This window comes from Pleurodeles waltl, chromosome 11 (assembly GCF_031143425.1).
Source record: "Pleurodeles waltl isolate 20211129_DDA chromosome 11, aPleWal1.hap1.20221129, whole genome shotgun sequence".
NCBI lineage: Eukaryota > Metazoa > Chordata > Amphibia > Caudata > Salamandridae > Pleurodeles > Pleurodeles waltl.
This window is the reverse complement of record NC_090450.1, coordinates 993,181,180-993,206,241: the sequence shown is the minus strand read 5'-3', so window position 1 is coordinate 993,206,241 and position 25,062 is coordinate 993,181,180. Positions and strand designations below refer to the sequence as shown.

The 25,062-nt window shown below is 47.3% G+C and overlaps 1 protein-coding gene across 4 annotated transcripts in view; it reads left to right on the top strand.

The window, feature by feature from the left end:
• Positions 1–25,062, top strand: part of SFSWAP (splicing factor SWAP) — a 474,828-nt gene that overhangs the window by 392,177 nt on the left and 57,589 nt on the right. For all 4 annotated transcript variants that reach the window (XM_069215345.1, XM_069215346.1, XM_069215348.1 and 1 more), the window contains exon 15: positions 15,144–15,284. In XM_069215345.1, the coding sequence (XP_069071446.1) occupies positions 15,144–15,284 (141 nt within the window). The remainder of the gene's footprint in view (positions 1–15,143; positions 15,285–25,062) is intronic.

Genomic DNA, 25,062 nt, shown 5'->3' with positions numbered 1-25,062 from the left:
AGCTCAGGGCCGGTCAGGTGCGGAGTTCAAAGTGGTGCCCAAAACACATAGGCTAGAATGGAGAGAAGGGGGTGCCCCGGTTCCGATCTGCTTGCAGGTAAGTACCCGCGTCTTCGGAGGGCAGACCAGAGGGGTTTTGTAGGGCACCGGGGGGGGACACAAGTTGACACAGAAATTTCACCCTCAGCAGCGCGGGGGCGGCCGGGTGCAGTGTAGAAACAAGCGTCGGGTTTGTAATGGAAGTCAATGGGAGATCTAGGGATCTCTTCAGCGCTGCAGGCAGGCAAGGGGGGGATTCCTCGGGGAAACCTCCACTTGGGCGAGGGAGAGGGACTCCTGGGGGTCACTCCTCCAGTGAAAGTCCGGTCCTTCAGGTCCTGGGGGCTGCGGGTGCAGGGTCTCTCCCAGGCGTCGGGACTTTAGGTTCAAAGAGTCGCGGTCAGGGGAAGCCTCGGGATTCCCTCTGCAGGCGGCGCTGTGGGGGCTCAGGGGGGACAGGTTTTGGTACTCACAGTATCAGAGTAGTCCTGGGGTCCCTCCTGAGGTGTTGGATCGCCACCAGCCGAGTCGGGGTCGCCGGGTGCAGTGTTGCAAGTCTCACGCTTCTTGCGGGGAGCTTGCAGGGATCTTTAAAGTTGCTGGAAACAAAGTTGCAGCTTTTCTTGGAGCAGGTCCGCTGTCCTCGGGAGTTTCTTGTCTTTTCGAAGCAGGGGCAGTCCTCAGAGGATGTCGAGGTCGCTGGTCCCTTCGGAAGGCGTCGCTGGAGCAGGATCTTTGGAAGGCAGGAGACAGGCCGGTGAGTTTCTGGAGCCAAGGCAGTTGTCGTCTTCTGGTCTTCCGCTGCAGGGGTTTTCAGCTGGGCAGTCCTTCTTCTTGTTGCAGGAATCTAATTTTCTAGGGTTCAGGGTAGCCCTTAAATACTAAATTTAAGGGCGTGTTTAGGTCTGGGGGGTTAGTAGCCAATGGCTACTAGCCCTGAGGGTGGGTACACCCTCTTTGTGCCTCCTCCCAAGGGGAGGGGGTCACAATCCTAACCCTATTGGGGGAATCCTCCATCTGCAAGATGGAGGATTTCTAAAAGTTAGAGTCACCTCAGCTCAGGACACCTTAGGGGCTGTCCTGACTGGCCAGTGACTCCTCCTTGTTATTCTCATTATTTTCTCCGGCCTTGCCGCCAAAAGTGGGGCCTGGCCGGAGGGGGCGGGCAACTCCACTAGCTGGAGTGTCCTGCTGGGTTGGCACAAAGGAGGTGAGCCTTTGAGGCTCACCGCCAGGTGTGACAATTCCTGCCTGGGAGAGGTGTTAGCATCTCCACCCAGTGCAGGCTTTGTTACTGGCCTCAGAGTGACAAAGGCACTCTCCCCATGGGGCCAGCAACATGTCTCGGTTTGTGGCAGGCTGCTAAAACTAGTCAGCCTACACAGATAGTCGGTTAAGTTTCAGGGGGCACCTCTAAGGTGCCCTCTGTGGTGTATTTTACAATAAAATGTACACTGGCATCAGTGTGCATTTATTGTGCTGAGAAGTTTGATACCAAACTTCCCAGTTTTCAGTGTAGCCATTATGGTGCTGTGGAGTTCGTGTTTGACAGACTCCCAGACCATATACTCTTATGGCTACCCTGCACTTACAATGTCTAAGGTTTTATTTAGACACTGTAGGGGTACCATGCTCATGCACTGGTACCCTCACCTATGGTATAGTGCACCCTGCCTTAGGGCTGTAAGGCCTGCTAGAGGGGTGTCTTACCTATACTGCATAGGCAGTGAGAGGCTGGCATGGCACCCTGAGGGGAGTGCCATGTCGACTTACTCGTTTTGTCCTCACTAGCACACACAAGCTGGCAAGCAGTGTGTCTGTGCAGAGGGAGAGGTCTCCAGGGTGGCATAAGACATGCTGCAGCCCTTAGAGACCTTCCTTGGCATCAGGGCCCTTGGTACTAGAAGTACCAGTTACAAGGGACTTATCTGAATGCCAGGGTGTGCCAATTGTGGATACAATGGTACATTTTAGGTGAAGGAACACTGGTGCTGGGGCCTGGTTAGCAGGGTCCCAGCACACTTCTCAGTCAAGTCAGCATCAGTATCAGGCAAAAAGTGGGGGGTAACTGCAACAGGGAGCCATTTCTTTACACAAGCCCCCCCCAGCCCACAGGCCAGGAGACTCAGCCCAAGCTGGGAGAGTCTTCCTAGTCTGTCAGGCGAGGAAGAGTAGGAGAAATAGGCTGGTTAGTTGCAGGGCCTACTCTGCCTTACATCCTTCTGTTCAGGTCATTCCCTTTGGGGAACTGACCTACTTCCACAGTGATAGGACCTAGTCTGAATTGCCTCTTGTCTGCCTCTTCAATGTCTCCACCCATTCTTTCTATTTTGGTCTTAGAGGTATCCACCTCTGCTAACCTTATCTTGGCCAGGGTTACCCCTAGCTTACCCAGAGAGGTTACCCAGAGCTGGAGTAACCCCACCATGACCAATAGGGTCAGGGGGCCTAACTTGCTATTTGGCATGGGGTCAGACCACCATGCTAAGGATAGTGCAGCCATAAAGGCTAACACCCAGCAGAGGCCACTGACAGCTGTCAGTGCCCAGAACCACACCTTTAGCTCTTCACCTAAAAGGGAAGGGGCTAAGTTACAGGCCTCTTTGGGTTCAGGTTGCCTGTCTGCTGTATTAGAGTGGGGGGTTACCACATCTTGTAGTAAACACCCTTCTTCCACTCTTTCTTCTGTTAGCTGAGGAGCCACCCACTCAGGTTTAACAGTTGCCTGACTAGCCAGGACTTCTTGTGGGTCAGGTTGGACTTTATCAGGGCCATTTTTGGAGTTCTCCCCTACTGGAGCAGAATCTCCTTGGCTTGCTGTAACCTTGGCTAAAGGTTGTCCACCCTTCCTACTCTGTTTTCTTTTCTTCTTCTTCTGGGGCCTGCTTGCATTTACTGCAGAGGCAGGACTTCCAGAATCCTTGGGAGAGGACTGGCACTGGACCAGTTCCTCTCTTGGGCTCTGACTAACCTCTGGGTAGTCATTTCCAAGGAGACAATCAAGGGGGAGGTCTGTACTGACTACTACCCTTCTCCAGCTAAGAGTGCCACCCACTTCTATGGGTACTAAAGCCACAGGCCTCTTAGTGACCCTGTCTAGGCTAACTCTTACCCTGGCAGTCTCACCTGGGATGTACTGGTTTGAGAGCACCAGCCTGTCATGCACAATAGTGTGACTGGCACAAGTGTCTCTCAGGGCAGTGGTTGGGATTCCATTCACCAGTAGGTGGTGGAAGTGTCTACTTCCCTCTGGAATCTCCAACTCACCTGTTGGGCCCTGTTTCCAGTTGAAGGCTATGAAGACCTCCTCATCTGAGGAGTCATCTCCCATGGCTACACTGGTTACCCCTGGAATTTTGTTCTGGGGTTTGTTTTTGGGACAAGAAGTGTCCTTGGTGTGGTGCCCAGACTGTTTACAGTTGTGGCACCATGCCTTAGTGGCATCCCAGTTCTTACCCTGGTACCCACCTTTGTTTTGGGTTGTGTCTTGGGGCCCACCCACCTGTTCTGGTTTTTGGGGGCCTACAGAGGACTCTTTTTCTTTGTTTCTAGTGTCACCCACTTTCTCCTGGGGAGTTTTTGTAACCCCTTTCTTTTGGTCACCCCCAGTGGAAGTTTTGGTTACCCTAGTCTTGACCCAGTGGTCTGCCTTCTTTCCCAATTCTTGGGGAGAAATTGGACCTAGGTCTACCAGATACTGATGCAACTTTTCATTGAAGCAGTTACTTAAAATGTGTTCTTTCATAAACAAATTATAAAGCCCAACATAGTCACACACTTCATTTCCAGTTAACCAACCATCTAGTGTTTTTACTGAGTAGTCTACAAAATCAACCCAGGTCTGGCTCGAGGATTTTTGAGCCCCCCTGAACCTAATTCTATACTCCTCAGTGGAGAATCCAAAGCCCTCAATCAGGGTACCCTTCATGAGGTCATAAGATTCTGCATCTTTTCCAGAGAGTGTGAGGAGTCTATCCCTACACTTTCCAGTGAACATTTCCCAAAGGAGAGCACCCCAGTGAGATCTGTTCACTTTTCTGGTTACACAAGCCCTCTCAAAAGCTCTGAACCATTTGGTGATGTCATCACCATCTTCATATTTTGTTACAATCCCTTTGGGGATTTTTAGGATGTCAGGAGAATCTCTGACCCTATTTAAGTTGCTGCCACCATTGATGGGACCTAGGCCCATCTCTTTTCTTTCCCTTTCTATGGCTAGGAGCTGCTTTTCCAAAGCCAATCTTTTGGCCATCCTGGCTAACTGGATGTCCTCTTCACTGGGGTTATCCTCAGTGATTTCAGAGGTGTTGGTCTCTCCTGTGAGGGAACCAGCATCTCTGACTATTATTTTTGGAGTCAGGGTTTGAGGGACCCTGTTCTCCCTAGGTAGGACTGGTAGGGGGGAATTGTCCTCCAAGTCACTATCCTCTTCCTCTGAGTTGCCACCCTCAGAGGGGTTGGCCTTTTCAAACTCTGCCAAAAGCTCCTGGAGCTGTATTTTGGTAGGTTTGGGGCCCATTGTTATTTTCTTTATTTTACAGAGTGACCTTAGCTCTCTCATCTGTAGATGGAGGTAAGGTGTGGTGTCGAGTTCCACCACATTCACATCTGTGCTAGACATTATGCTTCTAAAAGTTGGAATACTTTTTAAGAATCTACAACTGGTTCTAGAATCTAATTCAAACTTTTACAACTTTTTAAACTCTAAAAGAAATGCTAAACAGGATCTAACACAAGGCCCTAGCAGGACTTTTAAGAATTTAGAAAACTTTTCAAATTGCAAAAATCAATTTCTAATGACAATTTTGGAATTTGTCGTGTGATCAGGTATTGGCTGAGTAGTCCAGCAAATGCAAAGTCTTGTACCCCACCGCTGATCCACCAATGTAGGAAGTTGGCTCTGTATGTGCTATTTCAAAGTAAGGAATAGCATGCACAGAGTCCAAGGGTTCCCCTTAGAGGTAAAATAGTGGTAAAAATAGATAATACTAATGCTCTATTTTGTGGTAGTGTGGTCGAGCAGTAGGCTTATCCAAGGAGTAGTGTTAAGCATTTGTGGTACATACACTTAGACAATAAATGAGGTACACACACTCAGAGACAAATCCAGCCAATAGGTTTTTATATAGAAAAATATCTTTTCTTAGTTTATTTTAAGAACCACAGGTTCAAATTTAACATGTAATATCTTGTTCGAAAGGTATTGCAGGTAAGTACTTTAGGAACTTCAAATCATCAAAATTGCATGTATACCTTTCAAGTTATTGTCAAATAGCTGTTTCAAAAGTGGACACTTAGTGCAATTTTCACAGTTCCTGGGGGAGGTAAGTTTTTGTTAGTTTTACCAGGTAAGTAGGACACTTACAGGGTTCAGTTCTTGGTCCAAGGTAGCCCACCGTTGGGGGTTCAGAGCAACCCCAAAGTCACCACACCAGCAGCTCAGGGCCGGTCAGGTGCGGAGTTCAAAGTGGTGCCCAAAACACATAGGCTAGAATGGAGAGAAGGGGGTGCCCCGGTTCCGATCTGCTTGCAGGTAAGTACCCGCGTCTTCGGAGGGCAGACCAGAGGGGTTTTGTAGGGCACCGGGGGGGGACACAAGTTGACACAGAAATTTCACCCTCAGCAGCGCGGGGGCGGCCGGGTGCAGTGTAGAAACAAGCGTCGGGTTTGTAATGGAAGTCAATGGGAGATCTAGGGATCTCTTCAGCGCTGCAGGCAGGCAAGGGGGGGATTCCTCGGGGAAACCTCCACTTGGGCGAGGGAGAGGGACTCCTGGGGGTCACTCCTCCAGTGAAAGTCCGGTCCTTCAGGTCCTGGGGGCTGCGGGTGCAGGGTCTCTCCCAGGCGTCGGGACTTTAGGTTCAAAGAGTCGCGGTCAGGGGAAGCCTCGGGATTCCCTCTGCAGGCGGCGCTGTGGGGGCTCAGGGGGGACAGGTTTTGGTACTCACAGTATCAGAGTAGTCCTGGGGTCCCTCCTGAGGTGTTGGATCGCCACCAGCCGAGTCGGGGTCGCCGGGTGCAGTGTTGCAAGTCTCACGCTTCTTGCGGGGAGCTTGCAGGGATCTTTAAAGTTGCTGGAAACAAAGTTGCAGCTTTTCTTGGAGCAGGTCCGCTGTCCTCGGGAGTTTCTTGTCTTTTCGAAGCAGGGGCAGTCCTCAGAGGATGTCGAGGTCGCTGGTCCCTTCGGAAGGCGTCGCTGGAGCAGGATCTTTGGAAGGCAGGAGACAGGCCGGTGAGTTTCTGGAGCCAAGGCAGTTGTCGTCTTCTGGTCTTCCGCTGCAGGGGTTTTCAGCTGGGCAGTCCTTCTTCTTGTTGCAGGAATCTAATTTTCTAGGGTTCAGGGTAGCCCTTAAATACTAAATTTAAGGGCGTGTTTAGGTCTGGGGGGTTAGTAGCCAATGGCTACTAGCCCTGAGGGTGGGTACACCCTCTTTGTGCCTCCTCCCAAGGGGAGGGGGTCACAATCCTAACCCTATTGGGGGAATCCTCCATCTGCAAGATGGAGGATTTCTAAAAGTTAGAGTCACCTCAGCTCAGGACACCTTAGGGGCTGTCCTGACTGGCCAGTGACTCCTCCTTGTTATTCTCATTATTTTCTCCGGCCTTGCCGCCAAAAGTGGGGCCTGGCCGGAGGGGGCGGGCAACTCCACTAGCTGGAGTGTCCTGCTGGGTTGGCACAAAGGAGGTGAGCCTTTGAGGCTCACCGCCAGGTGTGACAATTCCTGCCTGGGAGAGGTGTTAGCATCTCCACCCAGTGCAGGCTTTGTTACTGGCCTCAGAGTGACAAAGGCACTCTCCCCATGGGGCCAGCAACATGTCTCGGTTTGTGGCAGGCTGCTAAAACTAGTCAGCCTACACAGATAGTCGGTTAAGTTTCAGGGGGCACCTCTAAGGTGCCCTCTGTGGTGTATTTTACAATAAAATGTACACTGGCATCAGTGTGCATTTATTGTGCTGAGAAGTTTGATACCAAACTTCCCAGTTTTCAGTGTAGCCATTATGGTGCTGTGGAGTTCGTGTTTGACAGACTCCCAGACCATATACTCTTATGGCTACCCTGCACTTACAATGTCTAAGGTTTTATTTAGACACTGTAGGGGTACCATGCTCATGCACTGGTACCCTCACCTATGGTATAGTGCACCCTGCCTTAGGGCTGTAAGGCCTGCTAGAGGGGTGTCTTACCTATACTGCATAGGCAGTGAGAGGCTGGCATGGCACCCTGAGGGGAGTGCCATGTCGACTTACTCGTTTTGTCCTCACTAGCACACACAAGCTGGCAAGCAGTGTGTCTGTGCAGAGGGAGAGGTCTCCAGGGTGGCATAAGACATGCTGCAGCCCTTAGAGACCTTCCTTGGCATCAGGGCCCTTGGTACTAGAAGTACCAGTTACAAGGGACTTATCTGAATGCCAGGGTGTGTCAATTGTGGATACAATGGTACATTTTAGGTGAAGGAACACTGGTGCTGGGGCCTGGTTAGCAGGGTCCCAGCACACTTCTCAGTCAAGTCAGCATCAGTATCAGGCAAAAAGTGGGGGGTAACTGCAACAGGGAGCCATTTCTTTACACCCTATATCCAAACAAGGCGTCGCCAGATGGATAGTTAAATGTATTCAAACTTGCTACATTAAAGCAAAAAGAGAATTACTGATTACACCAAGAGCACATTCCACTAGAAAGAAAGGCGCCAGAATGGATTTTCTAGGAAATATACCAATGACAGAAATTTGTAAGGCAGCCACCTGGTCTGCGCCTCATACATTTACTAAGCATTACTGTGTAGACGTGTTAGCAACACAACAAGCCACAGTAGGACAGGCTGTATTAAGAATTTTTTTTTTTCAGACAACTTCAACTCCTACAGGCTAAACCACCGCATTTTGGGGAGATTACTGCTTGGTAGTCTAAGCACAGCATGTTTATCTGCAGCTACACATGCCACCGAATGGAAAATGTCACTTACCCAGTGTACATCTGTTCGTGGCATGAGACGCTGCAGATTCACATGCGCCCTCCCATCTCCCCGGTAGCCTGTAGCTGTTTTTTAGTTGCATGAAAAAATTGTAAATCTGTAAATAAATATTATTTTAATAGACATTAAGTACATACATTACTACTCCATTGCATTGGCACCTCTAGTATACTCACAACTCCTACCTCACCCTCTGCGGGGAAAACAATCTAAGATGGAGTCGACGCCCATGCGCAATGGAGCCGAAAGGGAGGAGTCACTCGGTCCCGTGACTCGAAAAGACTTCTTCGAAGAAAAACAACTTGTAACACTCGGAGCCCAACACTAGATGGCAGGATAATGCACAGCATGTGAATCTGCAGCGTCTTATGCCACGAACAGATGTACACTGGTTAAGTGACATTTTCCACACACACACACGTATATATTTTTCCTTAGTAAGTTACTGTGGGACTTCGACTACCGGGAATAATTCCTGCATGTGAATCTATGAAAGATAACAATACTAGAGAACTGCAGTTACAGGTACGTAACTTATTTTCATTCGCCATGGATTCACAAGTACATTTGTGTATACACTTCAGCAAGTGTAATGATTTTCCTTGTTTTATACTGGCCTGAAAAAATATCCTAAGGCAGAGTTACAATGGTGAAAGTCATTATTGAGACTAAATGCACGTCTCCTATGTTTTTGAACAAATCACACCAATGTTCATATGTACTGTCAGAAACTTGCGTACACAAAACCATATTTCTCCTAAGGAGCAGCTCTTTATCTGTTTCCTTGTATATGCAAAACAGCAGCCACCAGTGTGAACAGGAGTGGAGAGAGCCTGGTAGAAAGAAACTGAGCATTATAGGAGCAAGAAAATCCAACACAGGTGGTGAAGAGTGAGGCCACTGAAAGTCGAATGCTGTAAGAAACTTAACAATAGAAAAACAGTTGCTTGATATCGACAGTTGAACCGTACAGCACATTCAAAATAAATCAAAACACAGTGAAAGCAAAATTCTACAGAGAAGGACAAATTCAGGAGTAGTGAGTAAGGCCATCAATTCAGGAGCAGGAACTTGGGATAGACAAGAAAGCCATCAAACCCTGAGCAACAGATAGACCTGAAGTCCACTCTCAAGTACATATTAAAGTTTCTGCAGGTTATCTAGACAGCTGAAGCAGCCCTAAAAAGATGTGAACCTTCTCCTATTCAGTCTTTGACCTTTGCTTCTACAGGTAGGGAAAGAACTAAGGAGACTGCTTTTATCCCTGTCAAGGTTAATGTAAACAATGGCGATCCTCTGAAAATTCTGTGATAGATCAGCCCACAAAGCAGCCCTCAACAACCTACTGAACACCTCCCAATCAGGGTTTCGTTCCTACCACAGCCCGAGACCGCGCTCCTCTCTGCCACTGGCCGCTGCCCTGAACCTCCTAGACCTATCAGCCACATCAACGCCGTCTCCCACCACACCCTCATTACCAGACTCCCCAGCATTGGCATTGGCATTGGAATACAAAGCGAAGCACTTAAATGGATCACCTCCTTCCTGACAGGATGCACTATGAGCATCCGATTACCCCCTTTCACCTCTTCACTCAAGAACATCATTTGCGGTGTACCCCAAGGTTCATCCCTCAGCTTCACTTTGTTCAACCCTCACCACCAGTCAACCTCGTTCGATCCCACGGGCTCAACATCATCTTCAACGCAGATGATAGATACTTAACTGATCCTCTCGCTTATTGAAGGACCGTCCACCACCAGAACTAACTTTTACAACGCCATGACCACCTTAGCTGACTGGATGAAAACTAACTTCCTGAAGCTCAACACTGACAAGGCGGAAGTCCTGATCTTTGGGGAAAAACACCTCCATATGGACCAGAGCTGGTGGCTAGCTGAACTCTGACCCCCCTGTCATGCCTACAGCCCATGCTTTCAACCTCGGCATCATCCTTGACAGTGAGCTGGCCATGAAACAGATGATGAACACAGTCACCTTCTCCTCATATTCTTCAGATGGATCCCAGACAATATCAGGAAAACTGTCATCCAGGCCCTTATCACCAGCTGCCTCGACTACCGTAACACTCTCTACGCCGGCATTTCCTCCTAGTTCCTAAAGAGACTCCAGACAATACAGAACACTGCTGCCAGACTCATCCTGGATCTTTCCCAGGCACACCCACATCATCCCCCACCTCAGAAACTCCACTAGCTCCCCGTCCAGAAGAGGTGTATTTTCAAGTTCCTTATGCACACCTACAAAGCCCTACACGATCAAGGTCCGGACTACATCAGCCACCATGTACACTTCCATCAATCCACCGGACGCCTGTGCTCTTCCAACTCTGACCCTCGCACACACACACATGTGGTATTGGACGCAGCCGCTCTTTTTCCCACATCGCTGCCAAGGCCTAGAAACACTTACCCCACCCCTTCCGAACTGCACCCTCACTGGCAGACTTCAGGAAGAGACTCAAGACCTAGCTCTTCGACAGGGACATCGCACCCCAGCTCCAAAATACTCCCAGGGGTGACAGCTATGCGCTCTGCAAATGACTGATTTATTGCTTAAAACCTCTTTTCATTGTCTAGCACCTTGGCAGACCTTTGTTACCCTTTAGTTTTGAGTACCGTTATATACCTACACACCTACAAAATACAAACTCAGGGTTGTGGAATTCCTATATCCCAAAGCCCAGAACTTATTGTTTGGGGTCATGGACAAGTTTTCATGTTTATTTTGTCCTTGGGACGAATAGGCCCAATACCCTGCAGCACAAAACCTTAGGCTGCCAGTGTACAGTGCGCGTTATAGATCAGGGGAGGGCATTGTGTTCAGTTAAGGTAATATTTGTGTCCATATGTTAATGCTGTTCGAACTTGTGTTTATGGTTCATTAATGCAAATTATTAGGGTGAGCGCTCCAAGGAAATGTGGTAAGTTTGCACTGCACTACCGAATGTAATTCCAGTATAAAATTGTGTACACTTATTTGCAAAGTTTAACAATATGAAGCTACATATAATGCTCCCAGAATGCTCTCTGGTTAGGATGCAAATATTTGAGGAAGCATGAAATCAAGATTAAATATTCTTTGGTTTCAAAATAAAATGTTAACAAAAAAATGTTACTAGGAGGGATTAAAACGTTTTGCTAACCTACTGTGACATTTTAGATACCATTTCTTTGAAGCATCATTTACTAAAATGTGTTGATGCATGCTAGTATTATCAAAAAATATTCTTACCGTAAAATAAGTGTAACCAGTTTCAACCAGATTATGGGAAACAGGAAAATAAAAAAGCATTGGCAAAGCCAGTTGATTTGACATTGATGGTCAGTCTTTTGGTTTTATCAATGTGTGTCTTGTTTTGACATGGTTTTTGTAAAACTTTTTTGTTGTGGGAGCTCATCGGCCCCTCCCTGTTACAACAGACTCTAGCAAAAATATTTTTGATCTCAAAATGCATACATTGCCACAGTAGTTCCTGCCATTGAACAAAACTACTTACTGTGCTTATATCATCCTTGTGAAAGAGCACAGTGCTGTCACTCATAGTGAAGCCAGGTGATGTATAGATAGAGAGAATTTTAGTGAAAACAAAAGGTCTTTAACACCAGACCTAATTAGGCGCCTAATTCTTAAAGAAAGCCACAAAAGTGCCCACACCCATGAAATATGTTCTTGCATTAGTGCATATTTATACTTTACATGAATTACCACAAATTTGCAGAAGTGGGTCAGAAAATTGTACTCCTAGTAAATATATATGAAATACATTTAGCATGAGCAAATTTGCATATGTAGATTTGATGATGTGAAAATCTGTTGAACGTTTACTAGTTAATTTTCCCTCCTACCACTTTTTTGCCAACCCTTGAAGAAATTGTACAGCTGCCCTTGTCAGGAATACATTTTGAAGCTTTCTCAATACAGGAAAAGATTAGAGAAGACCTGGTGAAAACCCCTAAAACGTGCAAGTTAGTGAGTTTGCACAGTCTGAAAAAGGAACTATTGTTTATTGCTACCCCCAGTCCCAGTATGTACATCTCTGGAAAGGTCGGAAAATAAGGGAATTGCTAGTATTTAAAAAAACATACTACTGTATGAGCCCTGGCATAATCAGAGAGACTATTATTAAAGCTCTTCTATTATGAGATTGCAGCCATAATTTGTCGCCACACTATATGACACTAAAGGGACAAATGGATTTTGTTACAGGACAAGTAGATTTGTGAAGCAACCTGTCCATGGGCAACAAGCTATTTTACTAAATTACACACCTCTGCAGACTGTGGCAGAACATAACCTTTTTGGAAGCAGTGTGAACATGGATTAGTGCACTTGATAGGCAGGTGTAGGAGCAGGGGAGTGCCCACGCATTCCAATCCTGAAAAAGGGGAATCACCAGTAAATGAAAAATTGACTGTTAAACATGTGCTCGCTTACACAATCTCAAGCTCGTTCCCTCATTCAAACATACTGTCACTTCAGAACTGAGTACTGGGAGAAGTTGAAGCGGGGGTCCTGTTTCTCCCCATTGGCCACTGCAGACCTTCCACCTCAGGATTGCCCCAAATGTAGGATTTGGAACCCCTTAAGACGCAACCTCTCTTCTGAAAGCACAGGCAGACCACAGTGGATCATCCACAAGGGCACCACAGCAGCAGGAGAATCGAGAGCATTTAGGTTTTCAAAGAAAAATATTGCTTTTTGTGGCCTGGTTTCTAAGAGTAGGTCATTTCACCCGCGAGCGCGCGGAGCTGTGATCCTCCAGATGAACAATGATTAGACCTCATTTATTCGTGTTTTTTTACCACCAGGATTGCAGAAATTGGTACTTTGGAGAATTATTGCTTGATGTAAATGGATTAAAGTCTAGGCACAAATGAACTGCAGGAGCGCTGCTGCTATGGTCTGTAATTTGATGGAGCTGCATACTTCGTAAATGGCAGGGATATGTGCTGCTGTTCGATCACAGGAGCGCTTTTTGTAACACAAATTGCTGAATTATAGGATTTCGCGCTCAGTTTTATGATCTTCCATAGCTTTTAACACGGGGCAGAGATGACGATATCCAGCCTATTATTCTGATTCTCAGAATTGTATTTGTCTCTGAAGGAATAGCATGGTGCTAAACATTGCGGATTAGCCCAGGCTCTTAATAACTCCTTATGAGGTTCTTAATAAAAGAGTGGAAGGTGCTGATGGTGGGTACAAGAATGTGGAAGATATTCAGCCTTATAAAGACCAAAGTCTATACTCATCTAAGGAGCTCCCTCTAGATGAAGAACAGCGTATAGATAGTTTCTGTTTACGCAAGTACTTCTGGGATGGCCGAGTGCTGTGTGTGAGCAAGTGTAGTAGAGTTGTGTGGGCATGTGGATGCCTTGCATAGGCCATTATCATAGGGCTTGTTTGGATCAGTGCTTGCTTTACCAGTCTTTTGTTAGGAAGTTCTCTCTGAGTCCGAGTGTTTTGTGCGCCTTGTTAAGTGCCTTGTAGGTCCTGTACGAGCCAGTACTTTGTTGGGCAGTCATTTGGGTAATGTGGGCAGTTGCGTGGCATGGTACAGTGCTTTGTGGATTTTCCATGGGGGGGGTGATGATTTACTATTTTGTGGGTCTGCTGTGGTGGGCGTGCTGTAAGGTGAATGCTCTGGGGTTTGCTGTGGGGTGGAATTCATTGTCGTATCTGGTTTGGGGAGTCCTGTGGGGGTCTTACTGGGGTTCCCCCGTTCTAGCGAGGGGAGTTCTATGTGGGTCTGGTGTGGAACAGTGCTGTGCGGTTCTGCTGTGGGCGAATGCTGTGCGGGTCTGGCGCAGGGGAATGCTGTGCGGGTCTGGCGCAGGGGAATGCTGTGCGGGTCTGGCGCAGGGGAATGCTGTGCGGGTCTGGCGCAGGGGAATGCTGTGCGGGTCTGGCGCAGGGGAGTGCTGTGCGGGTCTGGCGCAGGGGAGTGCTGTGCGGGTGTGGGGCAGGGGGGGTGCTGTGCGGGTGTGGGGCAGGGGGGGTGCTGTGCGGGTGTGGGGGAGGGGGGGTGCTGTGCGGGTGTGGGGAAGCGGGGGTGCTGTGCGGGTGTGGGGAAGCGGGGGTGCTGTGCGGGTGTGGGGCGGGGGGTATTGTGCGGGTGTGGGGCAGGGGGCTGTTGTGCGGGTGTGGGGCAGGGGGCTGTTGTGCGGGTGTGGGGCAGGGGGCTGTTGTGCGGGTGTGGGGCAGGGGGCTGTTGTGCGGGTGTGGGGCAGGGGGCTGTTGTGCGGGTGTGGGGCAGGGGGGTGTTGTGCGGGTGTGGGGCAGAAGGGTGCTGTGCGGGCCTGGCATAGAAGAGTGCTGTGCGGGTCTGGGGCGCGGGTGCTGTGCGGGTCTGGGGCACGGGTGCTGTGCGGGTCTGGGGCAGGGGAGTGATTTCTGTGGCAGCGGGCGCTGTGCGGGACTGGCGCAGGGGAGCGCTGTGCGGGACTGGCACAGGGGGTGCTGTGCGGGTGGGGGGGGACGCTGCGCGGGCCTGGGGCAAGGGGGGGGGGGGGGAACGTGACACTGCGCGGGCCTGGGGTGTACGCTGCCTGGGGCGGCGGGGCGGGGCGGGGTTGGGGGAGACACTGGGCCTTAAGAGAACGCTGTGCGGGCCTCGGGGGGGGGGGGGTACGCTCCGTGGGTCTGGTCCATGGAGTGGCATGCCCAAAGGTAGCGTGATTGGTACACAGTGCAGTTATCTGATAAAGTAAGCTATGAGACCAAAGCAGCGTGTTTGAGGCGTGACAGTGTAGGTGTCATTTTCATTCATGGTGTTTGCTTTGAGGTTCAGTTTAAAGCAGTAACTGTTAATAATGTATCTACAACAACCAGAAGCTCACATTTTCATAGTTCCTGAAATAATAACTGCTGTTGTGAAGGATTTAAACAAAATCCAAACTATTTTGTTTGATATGTAAACCCTCCCGTTGGATAATTACTTAAGCATACAACTGAATGTGCCGCACTGTACTCTCACCCTAGAAACTGGCGGTGCTGTGATGTGGGTAAAACCCTATCATCATCAGTCTTACGTATGGGAAATGCCCGGCTGCACCAGAGGTTTCTGTCCATAATGTCATGAACCTTTGTCTGTGTCCCCTACTTAAGGTCCCGTTCAAGGTCTCCCCCTAAGAGACATGGTCACTCTCCTGAGAGGCGCGACAGACGCGAGGACAAGGAGCGCAATGTCCCCAGTGCCTATCGCAACAGCAACAACCCAGGAATCAGCCGGAAGCACTCCCGCTCCAGGTAGGTGCTCTTGGGACTGATTGCAGTCATAGGGTTACATCTCTGTAAAACCCGAGCCACATCAGAACAGGCTGGTATCACACGAGTGGGGGCACCAATTACCCATCACTTGTTTAGCTCAATTTGTAATAAACCTAGCAAATTATTAGGAATAATTCACAAAAATGTCTCTTCCCCAAGCTTGATATCAAAGGAAAATTAACTGAACTTGTAAATGATTGGGAGGTGAGGCCACCCACAAGTTGTTTCTCGTATATGAGTGTCATAACTCGTCATCCACACCAAAAACCTCCAAGCTCTGTCTAACCTTCGGGTCCTATAAAGGTGCAGATAGTTTGTAAACCATGGAGAAGGCTCCTTGACAGTGTAATCTGAAGTATTAGTTTTCTAAAACAGCTCTGTTTTATTTTAGTCACTTGATAGTCTTTTGCCATCTGATAGCTCATTCTGTAAATGGTCTTATTTTCGGGGTCTGTGATCTCTGCTTAAAGGTTATGTAGGCATGAATCTTTCTTCCTGATCCAGCTATTTACTCATAAAATCAGGTCCAGTGTACACCCAGAAAACATCATGTGGTTTAGAAGACACCGAGTCAGACAGACTTTACTTGCTAGCATCATCGTCGCTTCTGGACACCAACATGCCCTCTAATAAGTTCTGGTGCGACTGAAAGACTAGTCTAATAACTGACTGTCCCCTACACTATAAGGGCCAAAGTAAACAATGTGTTCTGCTGCAAAACATGCAACGTTTTTTGCTTGCTCTCACGTAATGTTGAAAATGATAGCAATATTTCTTTGTTAACCCTTGTTTTCTATACGTTTTTGCAGTTTTTATTAGGGTTGGTATTAAATGCAGTTCTCATCTCATCACCCTTGAAAACTTATTATCCACTTTGTAATAGGCAGAGGGCAGCAGTGTCAGAGGTTGCCCTCTGGTTGCATAAACTCTGTATAGAAGGGACCCTGGTGGTTAGTGTAGCCTTGAAGATTGTGAGGTTGGTGTATAACTTAATTTTTTTGACGATATTGTAGGCTCGAAAAGTGGGCCTAAGGCAGTTGGCTCCAAACTTTTTAATGTTGCGCCCCCCCAGTTGAAAAATAAAAACAATTGCTCCCCCCTCGGATTTTTTTTTACAAATATTTTATAAAGATGGCAGAGTTTAAATGTCTAGACGTATATAAGCATTGCAGTTAAGTACTGTTACCTTTTTAGAAATGCAATAACATGTTTCTGCTTAAAACAAAACACTGTTATCTGTGTAATGTTTCTTTAGGCCATACCCTTATGCCCCCCCCCCCTCCCCCGGATCACTTGCCCACCCCCCAGTTTGAAGACCCCTGTCGTAAGGAAACATGGGATTACAGTCAGTAAATAATGTGCTCACAAATCCCAAACTTTAAATGTAAATAGTGAATTTCAAACTATGCCTAACGACTTGGATTTCTAATGAACACTGTTAACTCAGCAAAACCTCTCTTTGAATTAGCCCATCTTCAAGCTAGGACCCCTGAAACAATGTTTCCTCCTCTCTGAGCCCCTTAGGATGGATTGGTAACAGTCATGTCTTAGAGGGTTGTATGACAGATCCACACATGCCTTACAGGACTTGAAAAATCGAATCGACCACTCATTATAGCGGGTTTTATTTTATGAGGTCGAGCTATTTTTAGATCCTAGTGCCCCCTCTGGCCAGTGGACAAAGAACAGATGTTCTGTTCAGTCACAAACTGAATTAGCAATTAAGATGCCTTTAAATCTTATTCTTGTCACATTTGCTCAGTGTTCAGAGACAGAGGTCAAAAGCCAGTGTGTCTTCTTGCAATGCAAATACTTTTACTTGCCACTGCAGAGTTCCAGGCTTTTGTAAGGTGAACTGTCTGACCTATGTGAAATGAAAGGCTGTTGGTATCCGGTTTTTCCTAATATACAACATTTATATAACTAAGTCCACTTTACAAACATTTCAAAATATATTTCAGTAGCTGTGAAAGACCATTTTGTGTACTTCTGTGTGATGAAAACAATATTTTAATAGGATGAAAAAGTTTCAGAACACTTTACTGGGTGATGTGCAAATGATGAATATTTTCTGAAACCCAAATTTTCACATATTATTGTTAATACCCTAAATAGTTTTATCAGTAAAGCTGCAAGTTAGTGGGAAGATTTTTGGACATTTCTTGGAAACTTACTGTCTGTAAATGACAGTGCGCTACATCATGCTTTAGTGATATATTTATTAAAAGTGAGTGTTTAAACAAACTGAGAAACACTCCTTCCCTGATGCCAAGGCTAGTAGTAAACTAAGAGGCAAGTCATGCATGCATCATGTGCACCCTATATGTGGGCTAGATTTATTATACATGGAGTTTAGACTATTTAATCAAACAAAAGAGGATTATTTTTTTTACAGCGGAAATGCTGAACTCACGTATTTGAAGGTACACTCACGTGAAAATGAAGAAAAAGCCAACTGTAAAATACTATATTTTCCTAGGATCACACAATTTGAGACCCGTTTCTGGGTCAAGTACATTACATTTAGGTTGAGTATATTATTCAAGCTACTCAACCTGCAGGTCTAGTAACATTTTTATGATTGTTCGAGGCCTACTTTAACAAAACTGTCCAAACCACGACTGTGTCATTTCCACGCATGCCTTTACCACGTATGCCTTTGCAACAAATTTCGTTGTAAAAGTATTCTTAGTAAAGGAATATGTGGAAAATACAACCCCCCACTTAACCTAAAAAACTACCCCAACCCCCCCATCCTCCCTGAGGCCCAAAACTCCCCCTGCCACCAATGAAACCTCAACCCCACCCCCATTTAAAACCCTGGCCCCTGTTTACATAAAACAAAAACCTAGCCTAACTTGCCCTGAGCCCTAAAACCTCCCCTGCCACTAAACACTAAATTACCCTGACACCCCTCACCCCGCCCTGAGTCTAAAACCTTTCCCTACCTGAATAGCTAAACTCCCCCAACTCCCCCACCCTAAGCCCTATAAAATAAACTACCCCCACCCTGAAGCCTAAAAAATAAACTAACCCAGCAAGCCCCCCACCCGCCCTGAGCCCTAAAACTTTTCCCGACCCCTAATCCCTAAACTACCCGACCCCCCCACCCTCCCCATAGCCCTAAAAAAGAAACTACCCCGATCCCCTCACCCGCCCTAAAAACTAACCCCCAAACCCTGCCCCAGCTCCACTTACCTCACCGCGTCCTCTCCCTATCCTTTCTCCTCTCGCCCTTCCTTAAACCTTCCCTGCCCCTAAAAATAAACTACCCGACACCCCTCAACCCCCTGAACCCTAAAACCTCCCCCCCTAAAAACTACCCCTGAGCCCCACCTACCTCACGCGTCCTCTCCCTATCCTTTCTCCTCTCCGCCCTTCCTTAAACCTTCCCTGCCCCTAAAAATAAACTACCCGACACCCCTCACCCTCCCTGAACCCTAAAACCTTCCCCACCCCTAAAAACTACCCCTGAGCCCCCATACCTCACACGTCCTCTCCTGATCCTTTCTCCTCTCAGCCCTTCCTTAAACCTTCCCTGCCCCTAAAAATAAACTCCCCACCCCTAAAAACTACCCCTGAGCCCCACATACCTCACACGTCCTCTCCTGATCCTTTCTCCTCTCAGCCCTTCCTTAAACCTTCCCTGCCCCTAAAAATAAACTACCCGACACCCCTCACCCTCCCTGAACCCTAAAACCTTCCCCACCCCTGAGCCCCACCTACCTCACTGCGTCCTCTCCCGATCCTTTCTCCTCTTCGCCCAGTATCCAACGCCCCCACCCACCCTAAAACCTTCCCCCACCCCTACTAGCTAAACTACCCGACGCCCACCACCCATCCTAAGCTCTAAATCCACCCTCCACCCCTAAAAACTACCCCCTCAACCCTGCCCCAGCCCCACTTACCGCACCACGTCCTCTTCTGGTCCTTCCTGCTCTTATCTCCGGACCACTAGACCGCTCTCTGCCTTATATCTTCCTTAACAACACATATGCGTGGCTTAGGCACATGCGTGGTTAAGGCAGAGAAAAAGGCAGGTGTGGTTTAGGCAAGCGTTGTTCCGCTTGTGTGGTTAAACGTCCGTGTTGCTTAGGCCACGCTGTTTAGGATGTTTCCCGCCTAAGGGCATTGCATAAATGGAACATCCTCTACAGACTGTGAAGGTTACTTTTTAGGGGCGAGCGCAAAGAGAACGGTCCACTGATATTATCTCTTTGGGCTTCTAACCACGCCCAGGTCGCGTCAATTCGTGGGCTTGCCTTTTAAAATCCGCTTGCCTTCATTAGTATAAGGCATGTATGCGTCCTGCCTTTTCCGGTGTTTAGCCCTCCTCGAGCGCACCGACCAACTACTGGAAACATACGAGGCTCCATGTTTTCCGTATGGTTTCTGGACTACTTTTTCTCTTTATTTTGCAGCGCAAATCCGTGTTTTACGCAGCGCGATCGCGCTCGTTTTTTTTTTTTTTTTCCCATTTAATGTGGCAAGAAAAGTCTGGTTAGGCGTTTACAATGCTAATAACTGTAACTCAACAAAATGTGAGACCCGTTGCATTGCAAATGCTTGTTTACATCTGTTGCAGCTGTGGCGTGATTTGTTTGGCCCGTTAAAAAAGGTAGAAATTAAAGTTAGAATTTTATTTGGCTCACTTTTTTTCTTTATTTAGAAAGGACAGAATGTCTTCTGTGTTCAAGTTGCAGAGTTCTTATTCAGCTTTGCTAGAGATGCCCTCCACACTCCATTTTGGAAGCGAACATGTGCAGCTTTGGACCATTTCCATTACCAGCACTTGACTAATGGGGTCTTCTTGAATCTGGGCATTCATAAGCCCTTCGGTTCACTGCTGCATTCAGAGCCCCCTTTTGTCCCACTGCAGAAGCGCTTCATTTCACGGCTTAGAAGTGATCCTTTCACAAACTCCGATCCTCTCTCCAAGGATGGTCGAGGGCGATATAAAGATATGTTTGGTAGTCTGTCAGAGGCTTAATTGATCCTAGTGCCATTATTTGTAATAGATCCACCTGTGCTCCACGAGTGAGCATTTAGTCTGACACTAATTGTCACTAATATGCTGAAGTGTGCGGGTGGAGACGAGGAAACGCTGGATTGCATCAACATGAAGCCCTCATCCATGTCGAGTCGGAAGCCACGGTCTTCCATCGTCTGAATAAATGTTACCACTGCAGAGCAAAATACTTAGCAGCGGCGTGTGTCTCCCCAGACCTGGAACGCATTGCAGAGTGTCTTACTCTGCAGAGATCTTCAGGAAACTCTGATTCCGAAGCCGTTAGATGTGCATCGCTGTGATGTACAGAACGTAAACCTACACAATATATGCTCACAGGAGCGTATACAGTGGAATCACCACTGTAGTTATGGTTCAGCCGCAATTACATTAATTTCTTTTTTTTTATACCTATACTTTGGGCCCAGTGGACAGATGTCAAGATTGGGCACTCGTTTAATTTTCGCAGCTTAGGTAGGGTGACCACCTGGCATTGAGGTGAATTCTGGACAGGACTGTAAAAAAGGGTCAAAATTCAGGACAAAAATTTTGGACAAAGGGTCAAAATTAAAGACTAAAATTCAAGAACAAACGTCGGTTTTACAGATACACCCAAGAGAGGTCATGCCTCACTATGTTGTCAGTGCATTTATTTACCCTTTTTTTTAACATAGCACTATTTATTCACTGTGGTCTTTTTGTGATTGCCTCCTATGCTACATTCAGGTATCACATTATGTCCTTGTTCAGTAGTAAATTAATGCCCTTCAGCTCTGTGTCAAGGCCATCACCCCTACCCAAATCTACCCTATCTTTCTTGAAGAGAAAGAAACAGCAACATTTTGATTATGTTTCTGAACATTTTAAAACCCCTGGCAAACAGTTTGGGAAACATTAAGGTAATTAAACTTATGCTAGTTTAAACAAATTGAACAAAAACATCTAGCTCACCCCAACTGCCATGGAGGCTCGAACTAAAGTTTTTTAATGAAGCAGGGAGGATGGTGTGAGTGTCAGGATGTGGGGTATCCACAACTTGTCTGTAGTCTCACAGCACTAGAGTGTATGTCTGGGACTCTACATTTATCTCAGAACTGGGAGCCCAGGCTACCAATCAAAGCTAATAAAAGAGGAGGATGAAATCGAGATCAAACGGGAGATCCACGGCAAGTGATTCAAAGGGTTGTTAAGAACTGGATCAATAAGGAAGAGAAAAACAAGGTGGGACAATTCCTAAAATCAGACAAGATGGGTCCACCAAAACTATCTCAAGGTATTGGGTACCTGGGTAGTTGTCTCTGCACATAGGAGAGAAACAGAAGAGGCACCTTCAAGTGGTTGAACAAGCAACACCCATCCACCTTGGCAAACTCTTCTGGTGCAATGGTCCACTGTTCAGGCTTGTGAAGGGTGAGCAGGGGCCAGACCCCTTACAAGGTTGTGCAAGGCCATTGCTCGCTTGGTCCATGTCTTTAAATGGTTTTGAAACTGAGCAAAAGCCAAACTAGTGATCTAGGTTATCTCTAAGTGTCAAATACACATAGAATCTTCAAAATATTTGGGATGTAAATTGCACAAACAAAAAATAAAAATGTTAAAATGTAATTAGTGTTTCTTTAACATATGGCACTGTTTTCCCCTTTATGTACAATTAAATCTCAGATTGAACCGGGAGCCAGTTACCTTTTTGATACCTAGTGATTAATATCTACCATTCTCCGACTGATTTGCAGGATGGAAATCTCAGCAGAGCGTCACTGTCCCTCCAAACCCAGTTTGCTTTTTGGTCTTCTCTTCTGCTTTCTGTAGTGGGCCACGTGTAGTGAAGATGGTGTGCTACTCCAATGATAGTATTATTTTGCAAACCTTCTCCTGCTCATCCTTCATTCCTTCTTTAGACATGCCACACATCTGATTTGGTCGTTGTGGGCCGTCGGGTAGCTCTTTTCACTGGAAAGCTACCCGTGACTGCAGGTGGATTACGTCTTCTGGATTTAGAATGCTATTATTCAGCTGCACAGGTCCAATGGGTGGCTCGCTGGCTTTCTGCCCACCTCCCTGCATTAGATGGGGTTTACCAGTAAAGACTTTTAAGAAAGGCGTAATGCACTGCTCATTGTTTCCTACTGATTATTCTATGGATCACCATCCGGGGTTATACTGCACAGCTTTCTCTTGCCTTGCTAGAACCTGTAAACTTACTGACACGAAGAAACCCTGTGCTCCGGCACTATATTTGCAAAGCCTTCCCACTCTCACAGGACGGCTGTGCTCAGAGCAACTCCATTAGTGGCATACTGAGGGTGTCTTAAAATTGGGAGATTTGTTTCTGGACTGCGAGCTACTAAATTTCAAACCCTTGTGGCAGACTACCATCTTCACCACGGTCAACGCCTTACTTACAACCACCTTAAATAATCATTAAATGCCATATTTCATGTCTGCCACCTAGCACTAATCCTGCAAGAGTTGTGCCAGAAGCTCTATACCACAGGAACTGGTGGCAAACTGATAGAATGGGTGTGTAGACCTTTCCTGCAACATGGAAACCACTCCAGGTCTTGTCATACTACCTGGGTGATTAATGTGGCCAAACCTCTGCAAGATATGGACTGGACTAAAATACTGGACTTTTCCCACAAAGCTGTCACTTTAAGTACATTCATATAGCTTCCTTGGGAATACATTCTGCCTGTTGCTTGCCATTGGCCTTGTAACTCACATTTTGTTGCTTTCAATTTGCTTGATTTATTTGTTTTAGGCTATGCAGCTTGAGTTCGTCCCTTCCCTTGCCCACACCTTATTTACAGTATCCTTCTGAGGGCTCCCTTTCCACCTTTGAGGATACTAGGGTTAGGAAAGAGTTTTTTTCTTTCACATGACAGCATTTAAATAAGCTTCAGAATATATCAGAATTAGTACAAATGAAGCACAGTTTTGTTAATTCTGAACTGTGCTGGAAACAAATACCTTTATATGATTAAAACAAATCATGGTATTAGGTGATGCAATTTCCACACATCATCTTCTGTGCACAGTATAGTTGGATTTGAAAAACTGTCTGTCTGTGCAAATGTAATGGTCATTTCAATCAAAAATGTGTAGTCTGTAATGGCAGTGTGTTACTACACCGTGCATACTCCACTCCGCTCTGCACCACTCCACACCACTGCTCCCTACTCCTCATAACTCCACTTTACACCACTCCATGCCACTGCACTCTTCTCCATTCTGAACCACTCCACATTATGCCACTGCAGTCTATGCTACTTTACACTATGCCTCTCTACTCTACTTTGTACCACTCTACTCTGCCAGTACACTTTACGCCTCTCTACACCACTGCGCTCTGCATGCTATACCACTCCAGTATAGCAAAACACCAATCTAGTCCGGTCAACTCCATTCTGTGCAACTCTGCAACATTGCACTCTAAGCTGACACACTCTATGCTAGTGCACGTTACTCTGTAATACTCAACTCTATGCCCCTGCACTCTGCATCAGTACGTCACTCTAATCTGCTCTGCACTCTGCCACGTCACTCTACACCACTTTACTGTATGCCAACACACTCTGCCACTCTGCGCAACTCTACACTACCCTGCACCTCTCCACTCCAAGCCACTTCACTCTACTGTGAAACAATCTACTTTACGCCACTGCACTCTACCCTGCGCCTCTCCACTCTATGCAACTGCACTCTACTCTGAAACAATGTGTTCGATGGCATCTGTCGCTGTAGATACGCATGTTCTGCAATAGCTCGCCATCTGGTGTTGGGCCGGAGTGTTACAAGTTGTTTTTCTTCGAAGAAGTCTTTCGAGTCACGGGACCGAGTGACTCCTCCTTTTGTCTCCATTGCGCATGGGCGTCGACTCTATCCTCGATTGTTTTTTTTCCGCCATCGGGTTCGGACGTGTTCCTGTCGCTCCGAGTTTCGGAACGGATAATTAGCTAATTTCGGAAGATTTTCGTCGGTATTGTTGCGTTCGGGATCGGCGTACTTACATTCAACACCGCATCGAAGATCGAAGAGCTCCGGTGCCCTTCGGGGTAGTTTTTCGATCCTCCGTCGGGGCCTGGTCGGCCCGACCGCGTGCTGAAGAACGCCGATGGAACGGACCCCGTTTCGTTTCTGCCCCAAATGCCACAATAAATACCCCTACACAGACCAACACTTGGTCTGCAACCTGTGCCTGTCACCTGAGCACAGCGAAGACACCTGCGAGGCCTGTCGTGCGTTCCGGTCCCGAAAAACACTCCGAGACCGTCGAGCCAGAAGACTTCAGATGGCGTCCGCACCGACAGCCCAACGGGAGTTCGAGGAACAGGAAGAGGAAGGTACCTTCTCGATCCAAGACTCAGACTCCGAAGGATTCGACGATACACAAACTGTGAGTAAGACGTCGAAATCAACACAGAGAAACATTTACAAGGCCCAGGGGACGCCACTGCCACCAGGCCATGGCTCGACCCATAAATTCGGTGACCGTCCGTCGGCACCGAAAAAGGCCCAAACAGTGCCGAGATCGTCCGACTCCGGTCGAGACACCGGCACGCAGCCTTCTCGGGACCGAGAAAGTGCTGGAGACAAGCCTCGACACCGTGAGGCCGGTGTGGACACGGCTCGACGCCGAGACAGCGGCACCGAAACAGATCGACGCCGAGAGGTTTCGGCCCTGAAAAGGAAAAAAGTCACCTCGGAGCCGAAAAAACACGCAGACAAAGTTTCGATGCCGAAACAAAC